Below are 20,862 nucleotides of genomic sequence, written 5' to 3'. Positions count from 1 at the left end.
TCATGAGTGATTTATTTGTAGAGTGAAAGCTAGACAGAAAGTAATATAATTACAATGATTGCCTTTGAGATCACAAAAGGCAGAATCTTGCAAGACCTAAGAGTTTAACCTTATCAAAGATATAGCAGCATCTCAGAGGAGAAGATCAGGCAAGGCCAGAGAAGACTGGCCACAAAATAAATGTTTGATTGTTGCTGAACTGTTTTCTTTTGGCAAAATGAAAATGATTTCTTATTTATTAAGTACAGATACAATGGTGACAGCAGACATTCATAAAAAGTTGGGTAAAGTACAATAGCATTGTTTTCTCTACTTCAGTACAGAGTATCAAGGGGAGAGGATAGAAAAGAGTAAGGCTTTGATCACTACTTAGCAGCTCAAATGAAACAATTATAATGGCGGTATTTATTTTAATTTGAAGACCCAGAAGTATAAATCCACAATACCTTCTGTTTTATTTTATAGCTACATTCTATGATTTGTTCTAGTTTTTAATCTTCTTTCAGAAAGAAACCAGCTCCAAAAAGAAATGGCTACATTAGCATCATATTTTCCTATTTTTACTTCCATCTTGTGCAAAATAATGTTTTGACTGCCAAGAAACTTATAGAACAAAAGAAGAACAAGAGTGTAACAAAATATCAAAGTTCCCATAAACGCTGTTATAAAGTAGGTGGCCAGCTGCAAGGGGAAAAAACAAATCAAACCAACCTCCTTTGCTTAATTCTGCTTCCTCCTTCCCAAGTTACAGTAAGTACTCAGTTGATATTAAGTATCAAAGAACCCGCGCAAGTCCTCAATCTCAAGACACATTTCCAGGAAAAGCTCTTTGAAAACCGCAGGTTGTTATCTGTTTGGTTTGTTTGTTTGTTTGTTTTGCTTTGCCGACTTTAAACTTTGTAACATATAAAAGCCACTTGCAGGCTATGAGCTGTAGTTGTAAGCATCCCGTCCACACTGAATGGCCACAAAATCACACCTATTCGCATCAAATTCACAAAGTGATTTTTCCTCATCCTCTTGACTTGTTCTCCTTCAGCTCCCTCACTTGTTAGTACTTGTCTTGTACATCTCAATCATGCACATATTTTCAATTACTTTCTTGGTTTTATGTTAGATTTTCCCTCCTCCCATTTTCAATGTTTTTCCTCCCTATTTAATCAAAGTTAATTAAAGTTTCATAAACTCTGTTAGGGCAGCAAGTCTCAAACATTATTCAAGATAATTATAACAATATCATAACAATATTATATTCAATATTATTAAGTTCAGTATTATAACCAGAGCACTTAGAATATAATCTAAATGTGTTAATAAACCCCTGGGTGCAAACAGGTGGCACATACTAGGTAGACAGGAGTAAATTTGGGTTGATAATCAGAGGTCACTGATATCTACCATACAATAAGTATGCAGAGAGAAGGATGCTCCTATTCCTTACAGACGGGAAGCTAAATAGAAAAGGCAATTCAGAGTACTAAGAAAGAGGAGGTACGTTCAGCTTCTGTAACAGGTTCAAAAGCTCTTCTGCTTTTATCATATTTAATGTCTGACCAGCTTCCGATTCAGCTGCTCATGAGGACTTTCCCAGAGGCATTTTTGCTACATCCACCTGGCAGCCCAAGTATCTATTCATGCTTGGGTACTGTATGAAGCAGAAGTTGTCAAAGGGTCAGGTAGTGTACCATTTGAGTTATCCAGTGAATTTCTTCCCTCACAATCAGTCTTCCTCAGCTATTTTGCCTCCAGCATTTCCTAAATAACTTCTGTGGTTCATGCTTTGTCTCAACCCGTCCCACACCTGTCCCTTTAGTTATGCTGATTATCATAGCTACCTCAGTTTTTTATTCCAGAAATTAGGTTAAATCTTCATCACTTCTTACTCCTCACAGGTTTTGTGCAGTTACACTGAGACCTCACTTCTTTCCCATTAGCCTAAACAAGACTGTAGGGTACCTCCACACCCCAAATCATGCCTTGGACAGTGACTGTAAACTGCTGCAGCCTTTTACCCTACCTAGAGTTTACTTTTGTCTAATTCACAGCTCACGCTGCAAAGAAAACTCTTCTCTTGAGATGTGGACGAAAGCAACTGTCCTTCCTGATGCGCCGGGGAGTACTGTAACTGTTCTGCATTTGTAAGTGAAAATCCTGGGAGCAGGTGAGAAAGGAGAAACAGGGGAGCAGAAAAGCACTGTCTTACCTAAAAAGATAAGGGAAGTGTCACCTTACAAGGAAGGCACCATTTACCCAATCACTGTCACACATCTGCAGTTAAATTCCATTCAGCTACAAAAGAACCTATGCAAAATAAGCAATGGTTGTGCGCTCCCTCCCAGCACAGCAGAGAGGCGGAGCAGGATGCCGCCACTTCTCATGCTTCATTAACAAGTGTTCTTGGTTCAGCAGTAGCAGTCATTTTTTTTCTTCTTAGTAGCTGGTGCAGTGCTGTGGTTTTGACTTTCAGCCTGGGAACAGTGCTGATAACACCAATGTTTTCATTTCCTGCTCAGTCATGTTTAGTCTGACCAAGGACTTTGTGAGTCTCATGCTCTGCCAGGGAAGGGGGGAAGCCAGGAGGAAGCAGAGACAGGACACCTGACCCAAGCTAGCCAAAGAGATATTCCATACCACAGACATCATGCCCAGGATGTAGAACTAGGGGCAGTTACCCGGAAGGGAGATCACTGCTGGGGTACGGCTGGGTGTCAGTCGGCAGGTGGTGAGCGGTTGTATTCTCTCCCCTTGTTATTTCCCTTATCATTATTATTATGGTGGTAGCAGCAGTGGTTTGTGTTATACCTTAGTTACTGGACTGCTCTTATCTCAGCCTGTGGGAGTTACATTCTTTTTGATTCTCCTCTCCATGCCTTCAGGAGCAGGGGGAGGAAGGGGGATGTGAGCGAGACTGTGTGGCTGACTGGGTTTAAACCACGACAAGAAGCTTATCTGCTAAAATCTGCTAAGCTACACCTCCGCAATCCTGACTGTAGGCCCTATGTTTGCCAAGGTGCTGCTAATAAATCAGTGAGAAGAGTGGAGTTTGCACAGGTGTCATAGAGAAGTTAATTTGATTCCTCTTCATTTTAAATATTGGTCATCCCTTGGGAAAGAAAAATAAACCAACAATTTGATATTTCTGGAGCCCTAGTTGAGTTTTTAGTGTTGGTAGCTCATAAGACTGGGGTTTGGGGTTTTTTTTAGTGGGTTGACCATTAACATTAGAAGATTATTCAGAGATAATACTCATTTATACCATATTTCACAGTATCGCAGAATAGTTATGGCTGGAAAGGACCTTAAGATCATCAAGTTCCAACCCTCCTGCCATGGGCAGGGACACTTTACGCTAAATCATGTCACCCAAGGCTCTGTCCAACCGGGCCTTGAACACCGCCAGGATTGGAGCATTTACCACTTCTTTGGGCAATCAGTTCCAGTGCCTCATGACCCTCACAGTAAAGAACTTCTTCCTTATATCCAATCCGAACTTTCCTTGTTTAAGTTTAAACCCATTACCCCTAGTCCTATCGCTACAATTTTTTATTAAAAGTCCCTCTCCAACATCTTTGTAGGCCCCCTTAAGATACTGGAATCCCTTATACCCCTTTGCAAGAGCATTATTCAGTAGGATGTGTAAAGCTCGTCTTTTAGGAGGAAGAGTTTCTTCCGACACTTGCTTTTATCATATGTCCAGGACATGACTGAGCAAGTTAGGATGAGCAGGTTCTCTCCTGGACAGTGCTTTTCCAAGAAGTAACTGAAAGGTAAATTGAAAATATAAGTTGTGTTGCTATTGAGCTATAAATGTATGCAAAGAATCATGCCTACTTCAGTGCTTTAGTAGCTGACAAATTTCTCTTATGAGCATCCACTGGCAGGAAGGATTGAGCTCAGAACCTGCTGGAAGACAGCTGTTAGAAAAAAAATCTACTTTAATCCATGTTATTTGTTTTACAAGCATCAAACTGTTACAGTGCAAAAGCCCAAGAGGTTAAACTGATCTCTCAGCAGTTGTCTACTAGATGTAGAAAATGAAATTAAACGAAATCTAGAACATTCATTCATTTAAATGGTTGGTGTGCTTATCTCACAGCAGATAGCTGGCGCTAGAAAGCACATAATAAAAAATTAACAAAAGCTCCAGACACAGAGTATTTCCACAGCAGCCAAAAGGTTATTTTTTCAGGAAGCCTTCAGGTCCCTTAAAAACAGAACATTTAAGCAAACACCACAGACAGTTTTATGAAACTGGGGTTAGAAATTTAAATGAAGGAACTCATCTTGCCAGTTCTCATCCTAAACAATAACGCTGACCAGTTATGTATCAAATGATTTTTAAAGTAATACAAGGAAATAATTTCTTCATACAACAGGCAGTCTGCAGTAAACTCTAGGCTTCTGAAGCACAGTTCTTTGAGAAAACTATGGAAATGTGGTCTTCCTCTTAGTATTTGCTCCTCTAGTAACTTGCAACTCAGGTGTGTAACTCTGAGAGGAAGAGGGGGTGCACACTTGGTGATGGACAGGACAGTTCTCTGTGGGGAAGGCATTTCTTCCACTTCTCTCCCAGATGTCTTCTGGTGCAGTGTGCTCACAGAGTCCCAGACCAAATTTCAAGCTGTGATCCTTCAGGGTAAGCCTGACTGCAGAACCACTTCCCGTCTGTTTCACAGGGCTCAGATAGTGACAGACACTGGGAAGAATAATCTGACCTACTAATGCACCTTACATTACCTTACAGGGCTCTAAACTACTTGCAACCACAGAGGGGAAAAAAGGACTTGAATACTTCTGTGAACAACTCAGTAACAGTGTCTGCTCAATACATGGCATCAATCAAAAGAGCAAACAGAATATTAGGATGCAGACAGAGCAATGTTGAAAATGATACTGGAAGTGAACACCATCATATAAATCAATGAGAGAGATTCCTCTGAATCACCGTTCTGTGCTGATTACTTCGTCAAAAAAAAGGATGTGGCAAAGAGCTTACAGACAGGCAACAAAAATGAAGAGAGGCTTGGGAAAACATTGATTATGTGGAGAATGAAATGACTGGGACATTTCAGTTTTGAGAAGTACTATTTAGGGTGCCATGAATAATACATTCACTAAATGGAACCTAGGGAGAGCTGGTTATTTTCTAACTGCTTCATTGGGGTAGAAATCGTGAACGTGTCAAAACAAAAGGCTTTTGTGGGAATGTATCATTTTAAAAACTTATTTCAAGGGAATCGCAGTCAAGGTTTCTGCCTGTCAAGAACTCTTCTCCCATTAGAAACATGCCTCATTTTCTCCAAGCTGGCTGTCTGCGATCTCAACTTTCTGTGACACATCTGTGTCATGAGCCCCCTAGACAAAAGACAAGGGACTATTTATGTTCAAAACTCCAGGGCAAAGCCACCCTAGGGGCAGCCAAGAATTTAAAAATCAAGATTTCCAGTGCTCAAGGAGCTTGGATCTGACAGCACTGTGCTTGGATCCGGCAGCTCCCCCCAAGTGGAGTCTCTCAGGATTTCGTGAGTATGGCTTGAGCACATATGAACCTTTGTGGTTCAAGTAGCATACTCTTCTTCATAAAGGCAGATGAATAGGCACCTACAGACAAGAATCCAGGGGACGCCAAAGGATGAAGCACTGTGTCTTTCCCAAGAAGCCTTCTAAGACAACAGTGACCCTGCATGAATAGTCCTTCAAACCCAAACAGCAACTTAGTGGTAGATCTCACAGTTTAGGTCTGCTCCTGTGGCTTAGGTGCTGGACTGAAAGAGCATGGTACCTGCAGAATCCAAACAGTTCAGGCACTCCCAGTGAGAAACTGTCTTGATGATCTCAGTCATGTTTCCCATTAACACTATCCATAAGAATGGGGCTAGAGAATGGCTACAGATACCTTGATGATAGCTTTTTTTGTCTTCATTTGTATTTATCTACCTCAAAATGGCCAGTTGCTGAGTAGTCAGGTTGGGTCAGTCAGGCTATCCAGGGTGATAACCACCATCTTGAACAGTTGCTCCTGAAATGCTGTCAAGCAATGACAAAGTCATGGTACTGCTCTTGGCAGAAGGCCTCCACTCTGCCCCTCCACATGCAAAGAGCTTCCAGCATCCATTGTTAGTCATCTCCTGTCCTGAGGACGTTAACCCACAAGCTGGATGTTGCCTCATTCTCTAGAAACAATGTCTGATCAATAAGAGGCAGAGCAACTGCAGAGACTCTGAGGATTTTATTAATCCATCTTCCTGATTTGCGAAAGTTGAGAGCAGATGTCCTCTCAGAAGTATGCGGCAGCTGTTTGAGTAAGCTTGTCATTCCCTCATCTATCATCGGGCCTTTGCAGTGGTCACCAGCATTTCAGACAGCAAGCATTTCAATGTCGTCTATAAGAAAGCTGGAAATGAATGAGCAGGAACAGAATTCACGCTTCACTGAGGGTGATGGTCATCGGGACAGTGATGTGCAATTATCATCTATGCGGGACAGGTGAAAGGACACAGTAGCAAATCCTCATGAGGTCCACTTATTGATGGCAAAGGTTTCAGGAAAAACTTCCTTTGTGAGTGCTTGGGAATGCATCTTTTCTCCAGAGCACTCTAATACGCACAGTTACAACTTTCTACTCCAAACCTGGCGAACACCCTACTTTATCCTTAAATAAAAAAAAAAATTTACTATTTCACAGTTTTCTGACAACAGCCTGTGGAAAACTGACTTTGCAGGGAAACACAGGTATAGTGACATCGCAAGATTCCTCAGAACTGAGAAAGCAAAGCGCTTTTATTTCACAAAAATTACTGGGGAGGTATTAGGAAGGGGGAACATGATGACACAACTTGTAGAAAATGAAACATTTAATTATAACATTTTTGAAATGTCATAATTTTTAACAGAAAAAAATACCAATTGTGTGTCTTCAGTGTAGTTAGTTGTTTATAGAAAAAGGACACATCATCTAAGGGAAAGCAAAATCAAGAAGCTGAATCTGATTATAAAAGAGTATGTTAAGTACAACAGGGGAAAAAAAGCTGTGGAATTCACCATTCCAGTTATATTAGACAGGAGGAAGATATATTTGAAAAGAAAATAAAAATCACACACTTCAAGCCGTAAGATGACTCCTAAACAAAGAAACTTTCCAATGCAGGTACTGCTCATCATTTCCCTGCTTTGAAAATGCCTGCAGTTTGCCTGAAGCACCCTCTTTTGGTCACTGCTTGAAACGGATTATTGGTATATCTGGATTGGTAATCAGCCTGGAGAAATCATAGTTTATGAGCTTGTAGAGTTTCAATCAGCATAAATATCCTACACATGCAGTGACTACAAATTCTAAGCATTGCCAGTTGTAGGTTCTAAGAAGAAAAAGGTACAGTTTAAGAATTTACGTTACAAGATCACTGAAACAAGCCATGTAATGTGGTAAATACTACTTCTATCAACAGCAAAATAGTGTACATTTAAAAAAAATAAAAATCAGGAAACCTGCTTTTCAGAACATTACCTCTTTGCTACTGTTTGCCTGGAGCTTACATGGGACTTAAGAGATTGGTTTTGTCTAGAGCAGCTCTGATGAGAGTCATGTATGAAATTCTTGAGAGATGAATGACATGACTTGGTAAATTAAAACTTATTTCAATTATTTACCCTAATAAAAAGTGGTTGCTAGTGTAGTAGAGTAGATCTTGCCCACTGCTATTCCTTGACTTTTAAATAACATTAGTGTATATACTATTCAAAGGATTTTCAAATAATGGCTTTTGAAACAGTTTTCCAGTAAATCAAATATTGGATTAATCATGCTGGAATAAGGGGAGGGAAGTCTCCTGTGAGTCCTTGAGGTGTGTCACTTTAAAATAGCTCAGGGCACTCTAGGGCAAATAAAACATTTGTAAATCAGGAGAGTTCAACTTTTGTGGCTATTTATTCTACAGCAACTTCATGTCAAGCTACACTGGCTGTTTTTCTAATGCCTTAAACAATAGGTATCTGTGGCCTTAAGGTAAGAAATGCTAAGCATCTGCCAGTTTCCAGACTTGAAACATTGCAGCTGCCTTACTGGAAGGAAATTTCGCTGTTAGTATACCAGGAATCTCAGAGCACCATTTTGTACTTTTTTTTCACTAAGGAATACATGATTGCCACTTTAGAAAACACTGGGAAACTCCCTCTCCCAAAGATTAAATTTTAAGCAATTTGAAAAATATTTTGGTTATAATTCCCTATACTGGCCACAAAAATACAGCCACAAACTATTCCGTTTTGGTTCTTTAACGACCTCAAGACTTCTCTTGACTGCTGGCAGTGACATTAGTGTCTGTTTCAGCAGTTCACATGTCCAAGCTGTACTGGCACTATTCCTCTTGACTTCTGCTTTCACCCACGAGAAAGACCTGCAGATGTAAACATAATGGAGTAAAATGAATAATCCCCCCAAATAAATATTTGATTTCTTAATGTTAATGATACGGTACTTTTGAGCACAAGCTATTTATGTCTTCTGTCTTCACCATAAGGTTCTCCCTATGCCAAAAGAACAAAGGTTTTGATTGGCACCTACCAACTGAAAAAGCTGGTTCAAAGCATGTTTTATCTAACTTGCAACTGGTTGTCACTTTTCCATAATTTATTGCTTCTCCTGCAATCCTCTACTATATTTGCCCAGTCTGCAAATTTTGCTTTGAAAATTAAAGTCTTGCTGCATTATATGCTTTCATTTATCTCCAAGAGCAATACCAATTTGGCAGGCTGCAATGTGTGCTGCAATGAAAACCTTGGAGGTCACTCTGCTGTGATCGCTCAAAATACACTTGGGTTTAAAACCAGGAATAGTTGTGCTGAAATCAATAGAATTACCATGGGTCATGTCAGATTACGTTGTGCTTGGTGCATACTCCTGTAAGGCAGAATAATCTTCAAGATCTGATCTGCAGATTCTCCTGGGGGGCAGAAAGAGTTGTAAAGCTGTAAGCAGCATATTTATCCGTACAGTGGAAACCATTAATAAAAATTCATCATGTAGGAACAGCAACAACAAGGATATCAACTTTGAAAGACATTTAAATATTTAGTTATGCCTAATTACTTTTTTCTTAGTAATTCAAAAAGAGGAAAGAAGCAGGAGGGATTCCCTTGTGTTTGACGCATAATGGGTGTCTCAAATATTTCATATCATAATAACGTTTCTATTATTATCTTCACCTGTAAAAACAAAACCAAACCAAAAACCATAACGTGAAAAGATACATAAAATTATCTAAAAGGTTTCCAGACTTTAAAGGTTAAAGGAGGCTCTCAGTCTATGAACACCTCTTTTGAAAGACTATTTCCCTGAGAAGAAGTTGTGCTGAGGGCTGTCCAGATCAACAGGTAACAGAAATGCCTTTTGGAAAGCCTGTAGGAACAGGGAGAAGTAGGGTGACATCATGCCTGTATTCTCAGAGACTGACCATAGCCATTTAGTAACTTTAATTACAGGTTGTTGTACCGCCCCCCTGAATTAGGAAGCATAACAAGCCTACTCCACCCTTTTCTCTTAACATAAAGCTATCACAGAACACTGCAGGGAGGCTTAAGCTCTGAAGAGCTGGAATGAAGCTCACGCTAATTAAAAGTTCGCTCCTGGGCGTTGTTCTAGCCCACTCCTGTGGCTGCACTGACCCCTAGTGACTGCAGAGATAGTTAAATAATCGACAGCCGTTTTTAAAAATAAATTATGAATTTACATAAAGCATTGTTATACAAGGGATATTTTATAAGCAAATGTCTTAATTAGAAGGATATTGTAAAATCCTTCGGTTTTAGGCAATCTTTATAATTCCTGGGGAAGTTTCATTTTGTTTTTATTTTACAACCAATTTTTTTCATGTTTGGATGTTGACTAGAGATGGACTTTTCCACCTCAATTAATAAACAGCTTATTTAAGATACCAGTGCTGCTAAGATGCTGGGACTTAGCAGTTTCAATTCAGCTGTATAAGTTTATTCAGGAGTGTAGGATCTCTGGCTGGAATCTTTGCAAACAATTAATAAAATACAGGTGGTACCTCTGTTAATCTGTTTACTGTTTAAGATGATTCCCCTATTCTAGGTGTGTTGTTAGAACTACCATCTAGAAAAAGCGTAGCATATTTTAACATGTATAAGGTGAAAGCAATAAATATCTTTCTTCTTCTTTCAATTTAGCAGCAGATAATGTACATGCATATAGAATACTCAGGTAAATTCAACTCTCTTGCAGTAGCACTCCAACTCTTATCTTTGGCATATTATCTCAGAACTTACTTTCAAGTACTGTTAGTTTAAACCAGTGTGGGTGATCTGTCATGCAGTGGGCATATGAAAACAGAAATGCAATCTTTAGGAACTCACTGCATGAAATGATGAATACCCCCCAGTACCTTTGGCTCCTCCCTGAGGCTCTAATGATAGAGACAACCAGGCAGAAGGGGATTAAGGAACATAAGAGGGAATTCATCTGTGATCTGGAAAACATGCATGTATTTTTATTATGCTAGTGGCTCTTGGAAGGTGTTACAGGAAAATCTGATATAAGGATTTGATCATACAACCCACTGATCCCTTCCTGTTCCTCTGATGCCAGCCGAGAGTAGTAAACACCCCACAGGAACTGTTAATACATTGTTGAACTGTGTATTTATTGTACAATGATGAGGTGTTTCGTACTATCTGTGACCTGCCAGCTTGAGCAAGTAACGACTAAAGAGAACTGTATCTGTAATTTCTCTGAAGGAAGATACAGTGAAAAAGGAATAGACACTGTCATGAGGCTCTGCTTCCACAACAATCCATGATCAGACAAGTATTGCTCTCAAGGCCAAGTCATTCTCCTCCTGCATTTCTGTTTTTTTCCCTTGAGCTGCGTCTGACACTTAGCCCGATACTCTGCTGAGAATAGTGGCGTGTTAAGAGACTTGAGAACTATTTTCTTTGGACTTTGGCTTGGTAGGTTGGCTTCTCAGGCTGGGGAGGTGGGTTACGTTGCACCAGAAGGTGCTGTTTCTTTATGATCTCAGTTGGAATGATGCTCAGATTCTATAAAGCAGCTATTACGATGCTGCTTTTTTTGGAGAGCACACCAAAAAGACCAGGAGGATACCACAGATAATCAGATCAGATCAGATGCTGGCAGCCCCAAATTGTCCAACATCAAATCTGACCAATGCCCAGAAAAGCCTGCAGATCCCATCCAGAGAAAAGTGACTCCATTTGAGATCTTACAGGATTTCCCCCCAAGAAGCAACTCGATTTCTCAATTCTGCTGTCAAACAGAAAGGATGATCATCTGAGAACCTCTCGCGGCACTGTCAGAGAGGAGGCGGGGTAAGAGGTCTTATGTGACTGGATACAGCATCCCTTAGAATTGAGATTTTAAATTGCCTAGGGCATACACTGTATCAAATATTGCTGCAAGGCATCATGTACTACAGTGATGTCCACAGTTCTGCTGCTCTGCTAAAATGGCAAAATCTCAAGATCAAACTCTGACTGAGCCCCAGAACATCAGCCAAACCACTAAACCATATAAGAATCTGGTTTTCACACCAAAACAGCTACTTCCTGGAAGGCAGTATTGTTGCGATTAACATTAAGTCCTCTGCAATTGCTAAGTAAAACTAATTGTTTTTATTCATAATACTAATTACACATTAAAAAGCTTTGCAAAAATTAATTCACGGAACAAACTTTTTTAACAGATTAAACTTCTTCAATATATTTATGAACTTTATAGGTGACAATTCAGGGCACACTTTCAAAGTTTCTGAACAGTTTTCACACATCGCATGTACTTGCTGCATCTTATTATTTGAATTTGCAATATTATCATCTTTGGTTTTTACATTTGAGAATTTTCTTATTTCAATTCAGATTTTTCTTCTGAATTCAAGTACTTTCTTCATCTCCCTCCTGTCTTCATACCGTTTTCCTTTTCGGTTCACTTCCATGTCTTCTTGGTGCTGTTGTCAAAATAGAAACAAAGAACATTTTGTGCATACTTTCAAAAGGCAAAACTATACGCTCTTTCAGAAGCAGTTTAAGTGGTAAACCGTCAACACAGGAGACAAGGTCAAGTTGTCTTCTCTGCTTTCTGCTCAGCTGTAAAATCTATTAATTTTGGGCCCTCAGGGCACCCTGTGAATGTTTACTAGCCTGATTCCTTTCATGAATTTGGACCGTGGCTGATCAGCGGTCGGCTGTTGGAGATGCTTCACAAGCAGTCAGAGACAAATAGACCACAGTCATGCAGTGTCTCTGCTGTGCTTTGTCCAGTGCTACAAGTCAAACCCCCTCCTGTAGCTCCTCACTTTAAAGGCACTTTTTGCCTTCAGATCAGGAATACTGTCCAAAATTAGGAATCACGGGTTAGTTCTACAGGCCAAATTTCACGTCTGCAAATCAATACAACTCTTAACTGTTCTTTCAGACTGCTCAGCATTGCCTGGAATCTTTGAGATTTGGTAGGGGAATTTGTTACTGTGAAATTTTGGTTTCTAGGTGGGAAAAGACCAGATGGTCAGAATCTCTACCAAGCAGTTACCTGAATGGTTGTTTTTGCCTGTGGATTTCTTTTCCTTGAAGTTGGTGCATTATAGGATCCTGAAGTGTGTTTGTCTGTAGGAAGAGCATAGACATGGTTTCCTCATATGAGATGCACTTTCTGGGAAGACTTTCTTAGCCTGACAGGTGAATCAGATACTACATTATTACAAATACTATGTTATCTGAAGTACCCATGAATGTATTGGGTGAGTCCTGTAGCACCTCTAAAAGAGAAGCTAGGATTAAGTACAGAATCTCTCTCTCTCTAGTTCTCTTTGCAACGAGTTTTGTAATCTTGCAGGCTTTCCATGAGGCTCTGAGGACCTTCCAAGCGAGGCATGGTTTAAGTCCAGCCGGTAGCTCAGAACCACAGCTCCACGAGGGATGAGGAGGAGAATCGAAAAAATGGAACTCCCATGGGTTGACGTAAGAACAGTCCAGTAACTAAGGTATAACACAAGCCACTGCTGCTATCACTCGCCAACTGATACCCAGCCTGACCCGAGCAACAGTCTGGGCCTTCTGGGCAACTCCCCCCAGTTTATACACTGGGCATGACATACTGTAGTATTGAATACTCCTTTGGCTAGTTTGGGTCAGGTGTCCTGTCTCTGCTTCCTCCCAGCCTCCCTTCCTCCCTGGCAGAGCATGAGACTCAAAAGTCCTTGGTCAGAGTAAACACTACTTAGCAAGAACTAAAAACATCAGTGATATCAATGTTGTTCCCAGGCTGAAAGTCAAAAACACAGCACTGCACCAGATACTAAGAAAAAGAAAAAAATTACTGCTACAGCTGAACCCAGGACACCCTGCCATGGTTGTCAGGGACTTTAACTAAGTGCATGTTCCTGTACTCAAAATCTTCCAAAAGGCATCAGCTGCTTTTAGAGGAAACACATCCATAATTCAGTCCTCCTGTTTTATCTCTGCTTGTGAACACACTTAGATGCAAGGCAACGTTATGCTTAAGTACCCTTGTTTTCTCTTAGTTCCAGACTAAGTGCATTAATGCACATTATTTATTCCATACTAAACCTGAAATTTTCACTTTACACCCAATGCTGCGGTATTACCATAGTTTCCTGTTTGTGTCCAAAATCTCCTATTTTTGCCAGGCTCATTCTTTCCTTTGGAGCATTTCTGAACAGATGGCTCAGGAACTGATGAAAAAAAACAACCCAGTAACCAAAATGGTAACGGTTGCTGTTATGAGAATAATGCTGATCACCTTGTTTTAGACACGCTGTATCCTTTTTTAACCTGGAAGCTTGATAAGATGTAGTCTTCACATTAAGAATGATCTCTCTGTAATTTCTGCACCCATCTGTCCACATTTTATCAAAGCAAACATTAAAAGCAAAAAGAAAAACCCCACAACTATTAGTCCCTGGGATAGAGTACTGATCTTGGGATTCCTTCCCCTTAACCTTATTGATCTTCTCCATATGAAAGAAGTTCCCTTCACTGGAAAGACCTGGAGGCACCTCGAGATGGAGATTCAACATGGTTTAAGATAGGTGACCAAAACTGTTTAGAGGAAATGACTTTTTAACTTAGGGTTATTGAAATACTTTATTTACTAATTTTTATGAAGTGACAGATAAAACAAGCAATTTTCCAGAGTAATGATGGACAGGGCAGGGAGAAAGGCACATAAACTTCAAATTATGTACTTGATTATGTGAAGCTCTATTAGAAAATGAAAAATAAAGCAAAAGATGTACAATTATGATTGCATCCAAACTAGATACCCAAAAAGGAAGACCCAGGACTCGGAATGCCACCTGTCAGCTCCTGCCAAATTTATGACATAGTATGGTCGATCAGGAGGATAGGGGCATATTTCCAAGATGGAGAGAAGTTGATGGAAAATATCATCCTGCATGAATGGCAGGAAGAATGAACTCAGTGCTCTGTCCAACAGAAATAATGTGAAGAAACAATAATAAATTGCAGAAATTTACACTGCATGTAATTCAAGAAAAGCAGCTTGATTACAATCCCAGGACGTTTTTCTTGAAGATGAAAAATAAGTTTAAATTATGAAAACAATCATAAAATCTTTACATTTCTTTGTGTGTGTACTGCTGCAACCTACTTGTGAAAGTCACACTGGATCAAATTTACTCTTGCTCATCTTTACACACAAATCTTCATATTTCTCACCTCCAGGCAGATAGTGACTGTAGCACAATACAGGCAGGTGTATTAGAGGCATTTTAAGAATCCTCCCTTTGAAGCAGGAACTCACCTCTAGGTCCGCTGGACTTTGGTTCTTGGGTGACAGTGACAGAACGGTAGACTACATATGCTGATCTTCGTGGTTCTGGAGAACAGAAGTAAGGCTTTCTCCCGGTTTCTCTCTCATGTGGAAGAGAAGGAGTTTCACCATCGTTACTTTGACCATTTGTTTGGTGACTGGGCTGTACTTTGGGGCTGGCAGTGTGGCTTCCTAAAAGGGAAAAAAAAATAATACTGTTGACTTAATGCTGGAAGACAAGCCTAAAAACAAAAACCATTTTATTTGTGGATAGCCCAATCAAATATAGACAGTTACGTCATTCATGAGGTAACGGTTAGCCATAAGAACTCCAAGCAAAAGTATCTTACCTCCATTACCAAACGATTTGCAACCTGCTTTTAGAGGAAACTAATGCATAATTCGGTCTTCCTGTTTTATCCATGCTTGTGAATGTACTTAGATGCAAGGCAATGTTATGTGTAAGTACCCTTGTTTTCTCTTAGTTCCAGACTAATTGCATTAATTCACATTATTAATTCCGTACTAAAACTGAAATTTTCAGTTTACACCCAACACTGCGGTATTACCGTAGATGTCCGTTTGTGTCCAAAATCTCCTATTGTTGCCAGGCTCGTTCTTTCCTTTGGAGCATTTCTGAACAGATGGCTCAGGAACTGCTGAAAAAAAAAACACACCACAAAACAGTAGCAAAAATGGTAATTGTTGGTATGACAAAAATCATATAAACATAGAATCATATAATCACAGAATGGTTAGAGTTAGAAAGGACCTTAAAGATCATCTAGTTCCAACCCCTCTGCCACAGGTAGGGTCTCCTCAAAGTAGACCATGTCACCCAAGGGTCTGTCCAGCCTGGCCTTGAACTCTGCCAGGAATGGAGCATTCACCACTAATTGGGCAACCTGTTCCAGTGCTTCATGACCCTCAAAGAACTAGTTCCTCACATCTAACCTTAACATTTAAGTTTAAAACCATTGTCCTATTGCTACCATCCCTGATGAAAAGTCCCTCTCTGGTATCCTTGTAGGCCCATTATGGTTTAAGCCCAGCCAGCAACTTAGAACTGGCTGGGCTTAAACCACCACAGCCCCCTTCAGATACTGGAAGGCTGCTATGAGGTCTCTATGCAGCCTTCTCTTCTCCAGGCTGAACAGCTGCAGTTTTTTTCCGCCTGTCTTCATACAGCTCAAGCTTCCTTATCATCCTTGTGGCCCTCCTCTGGACTTGTTCCAACAATTCCATGTCCTTTTTATGTTAAGAACATCAGAACTGCACACAATACTCCGAGTGTGGTCTCACAAGAGCAGAGTAGAGGGGCAGGATCACCTCCTTTGACCTGCTGGTCACGCTCCTTTTGATGCAGCCCAGGATACAGTTGGCTTTCTTGAGTGTGTGCGCACTCTTCCGGCTCATTTTCAACTAATACCCTGAAGTCCTTCTCCGCAGGGCTGCTCTGAATCACTTCACTGCCCAACCTGTAGCTGTGCCTGGGATTGCCCTGACCCAGCAACCTTGCACTTTGCTATGTTGAACTTCATGAGGTTGGCATTGGCCCACAACTCCCCCTGGATGGCACCCCTTCCCTCCAGCTTGTCAACCAACCCACATAACTTAGTGCCGTTGGCAAACGTGGACACCGTCCATGTCGCCAACAAAGATGTTGAACAGGGATCATTCCTAACACCAACCCCTGAGGGACACCACTTATTACTGGTCTCCAGTTGCATGTTGAGTCATTGACCACAACTCTCTGTGTGCAGCCATCCAGCCAATTCTTTATCCACTGGCTGATCCATTCATTAAATGTATGTCTCTCCAGTTTAGAGACAAAGATGTCGTGTGGGGCAGTGTCGAACGATTGTCACCAAATATCATCCTGCATGAATGGCAGGAAGAATGAACTCAGTGCTCTGTCCAACAGAAATAATGTGAAGAAACAATAATAAATTGCAGAAATTTACACTGCATGTAATTCAAGAAAAGCAGCTTGATTACAATCCAAGGACATTTTTCTTGAAGATGAAAAATAAGTTTAAATTATGAAAACAATCATAAAATCTTTACATTTCTTTGTGTGTGTACTGCTGCAACCTACTTGTGAAAGTCACACTGGATCAAATTTACTCTTGCTCATCTTTAACCATAAATCTTCATATTCTACCTCCAGGGACACAAGTGACTGTAGCACAATACAGGCAGGTGTATTAGAGGCATTTTAAGAATCCTCCCTTTGAAGCAGGAACTCACCTCTAGGTCCGGTGAACTTTGGTTCTTGGGTGACAGTGACAGAACGGTAGACTACATATGCTGATCTTCGTGGTTCTGGAGAACAGAAGTAAGGCTTTCTCCCGGTTTCTCTCTCATGTGGAAGAGAAGGAGTTTCACCATCGTTACTTTGACCATTTGTTTGGTGACTGGGCTGTACTTTGGGGCTGGCAGTGTGGCTTCCTAAAAGGGAAAAAAAAATAATACTGTTGACTTAATGCTGGAAGACAAGCCTAAAAACAAAAACCATTTTATTTGTGGATAGCCCAACCAAATATAGACAGTTACGTCATTCATGAGGTAACGGTTAGCCATAAGAACTCCAAGCAAAAGTATCTTACCTCCATTTCCAAAGGATCTGCAACCTGTTCTGGAAATACTCTCTTTTGGTACTCTCCTTCCCGTAGTCTTTCCTTCTCTACTTGTGGTGGTCAGTTCTGGAGGAATTGTATTGCTGTCACCTGTGAAAGCATCAGAAAGAATGTTTCAGCTGCTGGTGTTTAAGCACTGGGAATGGCACTGCCATTGGCTTCCTCCCACGTCTGTGAGCTTGTCTTGAGTTCAGTGCAGTTGCCTTCCAACTCCCTTTCTATATTCTTCTCTCTCTTTTGGCTGTTCTTTGGATCCTGCCTGGAGTAACTCCACTACCTGAGCTATAACACTCATGCCCTCTAAGAAAATACCATTGTACACAGAGTAAAGAAGACACTGGCTCCAAAGTAAAGAACCAGCACCAAGTTACCTGCTTGTTCTTCAGCTTTTCACTTTTCATGAATGATATTTATGAATGCTACCTGACCAAACCGATGGTATTTTCAAGGCGCCTGTCATCACAGAACTTAAAAGCCACAGAGAACTCAATTAAAGAACTGCTTTGGGTAAATCTTTCTATGCTTTCCTCAGAATGTACCTTATGAAAAATAAGGATGTGCCTTAAACCCAGATATTTCTTACTGTTTCTCTCATCTGTAACCTAAACATATATAAACATGTGCCAGAAAAAAAGTCATCAAATCTATTATAATAACATGCATTTTAAATGTAGAAATGAGAAAACCAAGAATCTGCCAAATTCTGTGGAATAGTTTAGAATTGCAAAATTGGTCACTCAGTACTATAAAGTGAAAAAAAATCTTAGGATTGTTCAAATTACACTACATAAATCTAGACTGTGAAGAAAAATCAAAAGAGAAACCAGTGTTATGCATCTCTGGAAAGTACATGTGGGGTTAATAGCTCATTTGCACCTTTTTCATTGACAGCTGATGCAGGTAGTCACCATGTGTGTGATACCCATACACACAAATAAGAAGAAAAACTAAGTATTTTTATGACATTTGCAAACGCCTTAGGACTGTCCCTCAGTTGAAAAAGAGGAGAGGAGGGGCAAACTCTGTCATAGTTTCTCCTTGTAAGAGTAATTGCAAAAGTGGTACCCATTGTCCAAGGTGATGAAAAGTACTTGCCTTTCTGCGAGTCCCACTGGGTACCTTCCAAGGGCCGTAGCTCAGTTTCCTGAGATGGTGACACAGGGCTGGGTGACTGCTGTTGGTCAGGCTGCTGAATCCCGTAAAACTCTCCTGAACGTTATCCAAAAGGGAAAAATACCCCTAAGTTTACTGTGTGTGCAGCATGGCTGCTTAGAAAAGAGTGACAACTCCTTTCATACTTACCAGATTTATAGCATATGTCCTTTATTGCTCTTTCCTCTTCGATATTCTCAGCAGTCTTACGCACCCAGTCAGAAACATCTGTGGGAAATATTTAAGTTAGCTAGGCAAAGAACTTCAACAAATCTTAACAGTCAAATACATAATGAATTTTAGTTGGTTACGTTTTCTGGGTTTTAGTTTTCCTTTTCATTTCCATCCCAATTATAACCTCTGCTTCCGGACAGGGAAATCAATCCTTTAGATTCACTCTTCATGTATGATACGTATGAATTCTGCCTGATTAAATTGATGGTATTTTCAAGGTGCCTGTTATCACAGAACCTAAAGCCTCAGAGAACTTGGTTGAAGAAAAGCATTGGGGAAACATCTCTGTCCTTTTCTCGGAATGTACCACTACATCTCATCATCTAGACACAAAAGACGTCCAGCAGAGAGTTAAAAACACCTCTGGGAAAGGTGTTTTTTACCGTTCTTTGGCATCCGCATGGTGCAATAAATAGCTCTATAGAGTGTAGATAGGGACTCTTGTGCCTATTTACAAGAGAGAGCCTGCTAGAGAAATTGAAACCAGTTCTTAACATTAGAATGGTTAGAATACATAAATTGTGATTTTGAAGAACAATTACACAAAAAAACTGGTGTTGTCTACCCTAGGAAAGTACTCCTGGGCTTAATATTGAGCCCATTTTCACCTTTTCCATTGACAGTTGATGCAGGTAGTCACCACGTGTTTGATACCCAGATACCACTGCTCAGAAAAGACTGACAACTCCTTTCATACTTACCAGATTTATAGCATATGTCCCTTATTGCTCTTTCCTCTTCAATATCCTCAGCAGTCTTACGCACCCAGTCAGAAACATCTGTGGGAAATATTTTTAAAAGATTAGGAGATAGCCAGACAAAGACCTTCAACAATTCTTAACAGTCAAATACATAATGATTTCACTTGATTACGTTTTCTGGGTTTTAGTTTTCCTTTTTATTTCTATCCCAATTACAGCCTTTGCTTCCAGACAGGGAAATCATTCCTTCACATTAGGTACTTCCAAGGGCAAGGGAACTGCAGTTACAAGCCTTGTAAGAAGATAACATGTGTTGACTTAAAATTATTAGTACTGAAATTTGTGCAGTTTGTGCCTTAGAGCAGGTTGTTCACTTGCTTTCACTCACCGGGAATGTGCAATTCATCTTCCCTATGGACCTCCCATCTCTAAAGGAGATTCACGGAATGGTTCAACCACATTTCAAAACTTTTAAAACATAAGGACCTAAGTATATAAACATACACATTCAGGTGAACTAGGAAAGAGCTTGGTATGGATTTTGTTTGCTAGAGTTCAGAATAATGTTGTGTAAAGAGACTGCCTATGGAGTTGAGGAGATCAGTGGAACAGGTTATATAAGTTGAATTCACACAATTGTCGTTTGTAAACAAACCTGTGACTCCCATCACCTTCACTGAGGAGTGAGTACAGCCCCTGTTCAAAAGCTGATTTCCAGGAAGAGAAGTACCTCCTAAGCCTGTAATGTCATCTCTGAATTGTGAGGACTTGTGAGGAGTTTTCGATGGCCATCTGAATTGTGGATCGTATTATTTGAATTGGGGATCATCTTTTAAAGTCTAGTTAATGAGAAAGAGGAATGTGAGTTATACCACTGCTGAAACATACAGCTGGGCATTTCACAGGAGTTAGAAAATGGTGCCTCACTCACCGCTGGTGACTGTCAGGTCTGATAATTTGGAGATTTGCTGGAAACTCTTTTAGCAATTTGTCAACCTCTCTTTTACTCAAATAAGGCTTATTCTAATGAATCAGTTGGGTGAGAAGTGCATTGTCATGTTTTACAAAACCCATTCTACTTGGGTGAGAAGTGCATTGTCATGTTTTACAAAACCCATTCTACTTGCTTGTAAAGGATAGAAAAAACTTGCTTACAGTTCTCTTCATCGTCCTCTTCATCATCTTCTTCATCATCCTCTTCATCGCTGAGGTTTATGATCAGTGGAGGGTGAATCGGTATTACAATATTCTCTGGACTTGTGAGTGAGCCTTGACACTGGGCTGGAGGCAGAATCACTTCTTGGTTATCCTGTGG

The 20,862-nt window shown here is 40.3% G+C and overlaps 1 protein-coding gene across 1 annotated transcript in view; it reads right to left on the bottom strand.

Annotated features, from left to right (window-relative positions):
* Positions 1 to 5,277: 5,277 nt before the first annotated feature.
* CUNH12orf50 (chromosome unknown C12orf50 homolog) overlaps positions 5,278 to 20,862 on the bottom strand; it is an 89,140-nt gene continuing 73,555 nt past the window's right edge. Inside the window, exons 13-16 of the mRNA XM_061369304.1 lie at positions 13,635 to 13,721; positions 12,560 to 12,633; positions 11,913 to 11,978; positions 5,278 to 5,355 (exon numbers count right to left, since the gene is read on the bottom strand). Of these exons, the coding sequence (XP_061225288.1) occupies positions 5,278 to 5,355; positions 11,913 to 11,978; positions 12,560 to 12,633; positions 13,635 to 13,721 (305 nt within the window). The remainder of the gene's footprint in view (positions 5,356 to 11,912; positions 11,979 to 12,559; positions 12,634 to 13,634; positions 13,722 to 20,862) is intronic.

Source organism: Neopsephotus bourkii, unplaced genomic scaffold (genome assembly GCF_033783945.1).
Source record: "Neopsephotus bourkii isolate Nb327-2 ecotype Australia unplaced genomic scaffold, CSIRO-AGI_Nbou_v1 NB_1493, whole genome shotgun sequence".
Taxonomy (NCBI): Eukaryota; Metazoa; Chordata; class Aves; order Psittaciformes; family Psittacidae; genus Neopsephotus; species Neopsephotus bourkii.
This window is presented reverse-complemented; position numbering and strand designations above follow the sequence as displayed.